This window comes from Sciurus carolinensis, chromosome 10 (assembly GCF_902686445.1).
Source record: "Sciurus carolinensis chromosome 10, mSciCar1.2, whole genome shotgun sequence".
Classification (NCBI taxonomy): Eukaryota; Metazoa; Chordata; class Mammalia; order Rodentia; family Sciuridae; genus Sciurus; species Sciurus carolinensis.
Window position 1 is genome coordinate 8,053,737 of NC_062222.1, and position 8,904 is coordinate 8,062,640.

At 41.6% G+C, this 8,904-nt stretch overlaps 1 protein-coding gene across 1 annotated transcript; it reads left to right on the forward strand.

Moving 5' to 3' along the window:
- Nucleotides 1-300: 300 nt before the first annotated feature.
- Nucleotides 301-1,556, forward strand: LOC124994866 (26S proteasome regulatory subunit 6A-like). The gene is given in 2 exon segments (XM_047567149.1): nt 301-448; nt 451-1,556. Coding segments are annotated over 2 exon segments (1,251 nt in total). The 5' UTR covers nt 301-303.
- Nucleotides 1,557-8,904: the final 7,348 nt, after the last annotated feature.

Here is an 8,904-nt window from a genome sequence, read left to right on the forward strand (position 1 = left end):
TGAGATTGAATCAAACCTATACATCATTTTGGGTAAGAATTTACATTTGGTGATATCGATTCCTCCAGCTCACAACATGACATTCCATTTGCTTAGATGTCCTTTGCTTTTGCCAGCATTGTTTCTAGTTGTATAGAAGTCCTGTACAACCTCCATGGGGTTTGCTCCCATATGGTTTTTTTTTTTTTTTTTTTGGCATTTTATTCACTCCTGTTGTCTTCATCCCATATTTTCTTGTGGCTTTGGAAATGGGTCTTCTTAAAAAGTTTCACGAGGAGAAGATGGCGACCATGTGAGGAGAAGATGGTGACCGTGTGGGATGAGCAAGATGGAATTGGAGAGGAGGTGCTTAAGATGTCCACAGAAGAGATCATCCAGCGTGCATGGCTTCTAGACAGTGAGATCAAGATCATGAAGAGTGAAGTGTTACGAGTCACCCATGAACTTCAAAAATGAAAGACAAGATCAAAGAAAACAGTGAGAAAATCAAAGTGAACAAGACCCTGCCATACCTTGTCTCCAATGTTATCGAGCTGCTGGATGTTGATCCTAATGACCAAGAAGAGGATGGTGCCAGTATCGACCTGGGCTCTCAGAGGAAGGGCAAGTGTGCAGCGATCAAAACCTCCACACGACAGACATACTTCCTGCCTGTGATTGGGTTGGTGAACGCTGAAAAGCTGAAGCCAGGAGACCTGGTGGGTGTGAACAAAGACTCCTATCTGATCCTGGAGACTCTGCCTACAGAGTACGACTCCCGGGTGAAGGCCATGGAGGTGGATGAGAGGCCCACAGAGCAATACAGTGGCATCGGGGGACTGGACAAGCAGATCCAGGAGTTGGTGGAAGCCATCGTCCTGCCAATGAACCACAAGGAGAAGTTTGAGAACTTGGGGATCCAGCCTCCAAAGGGGGTGCTGATGTATAGACCCTGTGGTACAGGAAAGACACTGCTGGCCCGGGCCTGTGCTGCACAGACCGAGGCCACCTTCCTCAAGCTGGCTGGCCCCAGCTGGTACAGATGTTCATTGGAGATGGCTAAGCTGGTTCGGGGTGCTTTTGCCCTGGCCAAGGAGAAGGCGCCATCCATCATCTTCATCGATGAGCTGGATGCCATTGGCACCAAGCGTTGTGACAGTGAGAAAGCCGGGGACCGGGAGGTGCAGAGGACCATGCTGGAGCTTCTGAACCAGCTGGATGGCTTCCAGCCCAATACCCAAGTAAAGGTAATTGCAGCCACTAATAGGGTCGATATCCTGGACCCTGCCCTGCTCCGTGCAGGCCGCCTGGACTGCAAGATCGAGTTCCCCATGCCTAATGAGGAGGCCAGGGCCAGAGTCATGCAGATCCATTCCCGGAAGATGAATGTCAGTCCTGATGTGAACTACGAGGAGCTGGCCCGCTGCACTGATGACTTCAACGGGGACCAGGCAAGGTGTGTGTGGAGGCGGATCGCGCTGCGCAGGGGTGCCACAGAACTTACCAATGAGGACTACATGGAGGGCATCCTGGAGGTTCAGGCCAAGAAGAAAGCCAACCTGCAGTACTATGCCTAGGGGCCCATGCCCAACCCTCAGTGCTGCTGGTCAGAGTTTGTAATAAAAGATGGTTTGGCTCCCGGCAAAAAAAAAAAAAAAAAAAGTTTCACTTATCAATTGTTGGCTAGTACCAAACAATACAACTAGTTTTTGCATGCGAACTTGTAACGCGAATGACCCTGGTCAACGTGTTTATTAAATAAAATAATTTGCAGGTTCTTTTGGATTTCATACATGCATAACAGTATCTTCAGCAAACAATGACACTTAGGTTTTCCATTCTAATAGTGACATCTTTTGTGTGTTCTTTTAGTGCTATTATAATGGCTATTATAAGGCTATTTTAAGGACCTCCAAGTAGTGCTTAATATAAAGGGAAACATTCTTATTCTTGCTCTGCTTGTCTCAGGGAGAAAGGTCAATATATCATCACTGAGATAATTTTAGCTATAAATTTTCTGATGTTGACCTTTGTCTGATTGAGCAATTTCTTTTTATTGCTTGTATGCTCAGAGTTATTAGTATGAATAGATACTGAATTTTATCAATTGTTTTCTTAGTCTATTGATACATTTACTTTTTTTATTCTTTTGATGTGATAATTATCTTAATTGACTGTATTTCAAATATTAAGCCAACTCTCCATCCTTTTACTGGAACATGCCATAATTGCAGTCCTGTTTATGACTGAGTAATATTCCACTGTGTATATGTACCATATTTTCTTTATCCATTCATCTACTGAAGGGCACCTAGGTTGGTTCCATAGCTTCACAATAGCTCAGTTATGGCTTCTTCTCTTAATCACAGTGCCAGATCTCTCTGGCCTGCTCTCTGTATGCTTCCACACCACCTGTCTTTAAACATACTGAGGTGTGTTTGTGCTCACCACAGGGTGCTCTCGTGAGGCTTAGCCTCAGCATTTTCCATGACACAATGTCTCACAGCAAGCACCAGTGTAGGTGGAGACTCAACTGAAGTCTGCGGGCTGTGGGAAGGTCTGATTGCATGGTGGCCTGGCTCCCTTTCCCCCTCTGAGATCTGACTTTCCAATAAGCCACCTCAGCAGCAGTTAGATGTTCTAGATGTGCAAATTCACTACAGGTCTTGAAAACTTAGTTTGGAAACAGAAAACCTCATTAATAGTTCTAAAATATTGGTTGGTTATATGTTGAAATGACAATGTTTTGGATACATTGAGTTAAATAAAATACATTACTAAAACTAATTTTACCTTTTATTTCACTTTTTAAGAATGTGACTTCCAGATTTTGAAGTTGGGCGAGAACCACTTGTATTTCTACTGAACCTGGGTACACTAGACCTTTCTCCTGAGTCATCAAATTCTTTCCTTCTTCTGTAAAGCAACTTAACACTCTCTCTCTCTCTCTCTCTCTCTCTCTCTCTCTCTATTGGAGATTGAATCCAGGAACACTTAACCACTGAGCTATGTCCCTAGCCCTCTATATGTTTTATTTTGAGACAGGGTCTTGCCAAGTTGCTTAGGGCCTTACTAAGTTCCTGAGGCTGTCCTCGAACTTGTGATCCTCCTGCCTCAGCCTCTGGAGTTGCTGGGATCACAGATGTGCCACCATGCCCGGAAGCAACTTCACTCCATTCCATCAGAGACTCTTCATTTTTCAGGCTCTCCTTTGGAGTACATTGTGACTATATAATGAAAACCAAATATTCTAAACCCATGACATCCACATTTCTATTTTAGTTCTCATTGCATAGTAGTATGATTATTTTTTTAATTTCCCTGATCAGGCTGTGAACAGAGTGTCTTATTCCTCTCTCTGTCCCCTATACTTGACACAGTGGCAAGAACATAGTAGATCCTCAAAAATGTTTGTTAAATGATAGACGGGGGTTCTTTATTATCTGAAAAGACTATTAGCTAAATTTGAAAACTGCATTCATAGCAACTGATCTGGTGTAAATTAAAAACAGTGCCAAACACAGCTCCATATTCTGATGTCCCTTGGTTTTTCCTTTGACCTCACGGATTGGTCCCACAGGGATGGCTTTAAGTGCTTGCCATTAGTTTGTGTTAATATCATTCTTTTCTTGACATATGGATAGAAGTGTCTAAGGAACTTAAATCAATAAAGCTAACAGATAAATAATAAGCTGGAGAAGTGGACCCTGTCACTTAAGATCATGGGTGTGAAGGATGTAGTGACAGCTCTGTAGCTAAGTACATTGGGTATTGACAGGAGAAGTCACTAAGAAAGGAGCTCCTCCTCAAGATGGTGTTTTTACCAAGTTGTGACAGCAGGTTGCTATTGCAAATACCACTACAGCCTGTCCTTGGACCCGTCTGGTCAGGGGTTTAGAGGATGCTGCAGATGGGATCTCTTTATTGCATATTTTAAGGTTTGAAATGCGCTTGCTGATTTCATACAACAGTAGCCCCCTAATAACAGGAGGTTTGTACCTCAGAAGAAAATTTTAAGAGAGACAAAGCATAATATGGCTAAAACGTGATAATACAAATTGAGCCAGAGTTCCCCAGTGATTTAGGGATACTTTGATTTTAATTTTAGAATTTTTGGAAGCTAACATTAACTTTTTAAGACCATACATTCAGTAATCTCAAAAGGTGCTGCCTATCTTCTGTCCAGGGAAGACTCAAAGGTTTCTAAAAGAATATAGAAAAATAAGAGTGGACAAATATTAGTTTAGATTTTGGACAATTAACCTATTAATATCATCCTGAAACTCTGATGTTTCAGATCAGGCATGTGTATCTTTCTCCCAGAATAGGAGGTGCATAATTAGTGCACAGCAGCCATGGTGGCGGTAAGTAGATAATGTCATGTGCCTGGGAACGTGTGGCCCACGGCACCGAGCGCCGCAGGACAGACAGACTCTCTTTCCAATGTGCCTGTGAGGTCCTCATCCTCCTTTCCTGAAACTCGGTCTCCAGGAGGGAAACAGCCACCTGGGACCTGGTCCTGCTCCACCCCATCAGCATGTGGGTGATGTCTGCACCTTCTGAGTTTGTGAAATAGATGAGTAAATAATAAAAACAACCCGGTTGTTTACAACGCCTCTGTGTCCATGGATGCCCTGGCAGCAAGCACTGGATTGCATTCAAATCCGTAAATTTACCAGAAAAAGAATTAAAACCTATGATACGCACTCTCTTTTCCATGGCTCCCAAAGCATCAAAAAGCCAGCCAAGGAATGATCTTCCTAGCAGTTTAGAGACATTTCAACATGGGTTGAGATGAGCAGAGAATTTTTTGTCATTATGGTTTAGATATGTGATCTTCCCCTAAAACTCATGTGTGAGACAAAGCAAGAAAGCTTAGAGGTGAGATGATTGGGTTAGGAGAGCCTGAACCTAATCAAGTGCATGAATCCCCTGAAATGGATTAACTGGGTGGTACCTGTAGACAGGTAGGGTCTGGCTGGAGGAGGCGTGTCGATGGGGGTGTGCCCTTGGGGTTTGCATTTTGTCCACGAGGGGATCTCTCTCTCTCTGTCTCTGTCTCTCTCTCTCTCTCTGTGTGTGTGTCTCTCTGTCTCTCTCTCTCTCTCTCTCTCTCTCTCTCTCCTTCCTGGTGCACGTTCCCAGCTGCTATTCTTAGCCACACACTTCCACCACGATGATCTGTCTTGAGCCCCAAGGAACGGAGCTCTCTCTGAACTGAGATCTCTGACTATGAGCCCCCAAATAAACTGTTCCTCCTTCAAAATGTTTCTCTTTGGGTTTTTTTGGTCACAGTGGCGAAATAGCCGACAATATTGCATGTCAGTGTAACAGGAAATTCAATACCAGAAAACAAAGTTTGCCCTAAACTCTTCTCCAATGAAGATCAGCAACTGTTTATCTCACTTTTTAAAACATGGACTCTGATGGATGCAGTAAATCGTACCACAGCAGCATGGCTTCTTTGTTCACTTAAAGGGTTAGTGGCCGTCACTATTGTTTGTCATTTATTCCTGGAGGTTACAAACCCAGCAAGTCCAAACTGAAAGCCACGTAAATGGGAAACTCTCCCGACGACACAGGAAATGTTCCAGTCAAATGTACACCTGTCCTTTGAATTCACTGATTCTCCTTTGTTTGATTTCTTCTTTTTAGCTGAAAAAACAAAAGTAAGTAATTAATTTATTGCTTAGCAACTGCTAGGCTTCTTATTTCTCTACTAGGTTAGCTCACCTTTTTATGCTGCCTTTTGACTAGATAGTCTACCTATTAATAGTAAGGTGTTAAGGAATGTCCAAGTTTTAAATTGCAGTATAATTTTTTTTAAATACTATATTGTATGCTTTTGACTGACAAGAATAACAGGAAATGAGAGAGAGAGAGAGAGAGAGAAAGAGAGAGAGAGAGAGAGAAATACTTAAGGGGCAGTTTAAATGATAAACTGACTTTGTATAACAATGACCATGAGAAAAATATCTCAAAAATATGGAAATTGGCCAGTGCAGCAAATCTATCATTTATCACAATGAGAAAGCAGAGTAGGAGGCAATAGTAATTTTCATTCTAACCCAAAGCCATTTTCCATTAAGAAAATTTTTTAGTTAGTCACAATATTCATTCTCCCTGAAATTAGCAAACTCCTTAATCCTCTAACTTTTTAATTTTCTCTGTTCTAGCTGATCACTTTTGTGGTTGTAATCCAGAAAAAAGCCCAGAGTAAACATTTCTTGCAAAGTATTTATCTACGGGCTGCCACAGTGCAAGACAGACTCCGGCAGCACTGCCTTGGCAGCCGGAAGCCTGGCTGCTTCTCTGGAGCACCATCTTCTGCTCCTTGAGACACCCCTTACCTATGGTGCCGGACTCTGGATTAAACTGAACGTAGAACATTCTTCACAGATCCTCACTGAATCTTTTGTATTTAGATGATGCAATGAAGTCGTACTATATGAGCTTTATGTTTTCAGATTTGTTGCAGCAAATGTTGCAGAATGATTAATATTCAGTTTCTGGATTTAGGATCAAATAGGGAAAACCAAATTAAGAAACTGACTTTTCAAGGTGGGAGATATGGATAAGTAGAATAACATTTCAGTTCCCGTGGGAAGAAGTGGAGATCAGAAAACCAAATCTGCATGAGGTTCTAGGGAACTTCCAAGGAACTAACCAATGCTGAAACAATGAAGATGCTGGTCTGAAAAAAGACCATGTTATAGAAGTGCAGAGAGGATTTAGGTGGCTAACCATGTGCTGATGGAGTTAGGGAGAGGATGGGAATAAATGTGAAGTCAAATTTTGGCTAACCATTAATGTAATGATCACAGAAGATAACCTGCATTCAATGGAGCCATCTCCAAGCCGAGTTAAAGATGCTAGCAATTTAATTTTAATGCAACTCAGATTGTTCTCAGATAGGGTACCTGCAGGGTTTTCCTGTTTATTTTTTGCCCTCTAGCATTTTTTCAGCTTTTTTTGGGGGGCAGAGAGGAGGGTTGAATAGAAAAGACAAAAGACTTGTCATATCTTCAAAGAGAAAAGAAAAGAAGGTGATGACCTCAGCCAAGGACTTCAATCTTTGATCCAAATGAGGAGACCCCACTAAACTCAAGGAACCACTTTCCGGAATATAAAAAATTAAAAGAGAAGTTTCTGAAGGGGAAAGCTATCTTTGTGTCCATTCCTTTATGATAATTAAATGCAGTAGAATTAAAGTCGGTACGAGGAGGTTGGAAATCCAGATGATTGTCCACTCTTGGTGTGCCGAGTTCCCTGGCATGTGAGAGGAGCGGCCCCTGATCCGCCATATAATCCTGGAGATTGGAAGACAGAGCTCAGCCAGTGTTAGACCTACATTCCAGAGATTAGTTACCCTGGCAGAAATAAATCTGCTGGATGTTATAGCCTGACCTATATCGAGTGGCACTACTACTTCATAAAATAGTGGCTCCTGCGTCCCTCCAGCAGCCTGGGCTCGCCCTCATTTTCTTTTCTGATTTTCTCACTACACTGGTCTTTCTTCACCCTCTGCACTTGCTTTACGGACTTGCTCAACACACTGGAATGGAAGTTCAATGAGGGCAAGGGCTTTGTCTTATCGGTGTGCCCTTCACGTAGTAGGTAAATGCTGAAGAAATGAATCAACTCTGCTTAGTGAGAATGTTCAGGGTACGACTCAAGTCTGTATTTTGAATAAATAAATATGGTTATCTTAACAGCTATTAAGATAATAGTTGTCCCCCAGAAACTCATGTGTGACACAATGCAAGAAAGTTTAGAGGTGGAATGATTGGGTTCTGAGAGCCTGAACCTCATCAGCACATTCATCCACGGATGGGGTTAACGGTAGGCAGGTAGGGTGTGGTTGGAGGAGGCGGGTCATTGAGGGCATCCTTTGAGGTATGTGTTTTGTGAGTTGAGCTTACTCTGTCTGTCTCTCAGCTTCTCGGTGGCCATGTCCTGAACTGCTTTCCCCCTCCATAGCCTTCCACCATGATGTCCTGCCTCACTCTTGGGTCCAGAGCAGTGAATTTGACTGTCTATGGACTGAGACCTCTGAAATCATGAGCCCCCAAATAAATTTTTCTTCCTCTAATTGTTCTTGTAAGGTATTTTTTGGTCACAGCAGCAAAGCATTTGACTAAAACATTCTGTATAAACAACAAGAATTTGTAGCTGGAGGTAACTGATGCCTGAAGATAGTATTCAAGCATGAAATATCAAATCTACTTTAGTATGAATATCAAAGTGAAATTGTAAAAAGGCAGGGACAAGGATGTCTCACAGCTTTAAACTGTTTTAGGTACAGAAAATAACAAATGCAATTTCTAAACAAATAGCTCCAATTATAAATTATATTGCATGGTGCTTGACTTTTAGGCAGAGCCCATGGATTATGGAGACTAAGGACACATACTTGATAAATGAATTTCATTTATCTACCTTGACTCTATTTTTAGCAAAAAGAATCACAGCGATGGTTTGGCTACCTCATTCAGGTTGCTATGAGTATGTGCAATGAACATTTAAGAAATCTGTTTGCAAAGAAAGAAATATAGTCACTTTTAGTTTTCTTTATCATAATGAATCAGGGCCAAGGCTATAAAGAGTGCAAAATGAAACAGGAATAGCAATTTTTTGAACAGAACTTATTTTTTATGAAGCATAAGTGAGTTGTGTCAAATTTAATAAAACAAGAAGTATAAAAATACTTCTTTTTGATCAAACTATTTGAGATGTGATTCAGAGACAATTATACTATATAATTAATCCTGTCAATTAAAATGTATAATAACTGTAAGACAGCATAATTTTTAGGCAGTATGAAAAACAAAATATATAGCAATAGCTCTGGAAATTCTCCTAGTGACACATTATAAGTAGATGAGAGGCAAGCCGTAGTCCTAGCAAAGTTGTTTACTCTAGTTT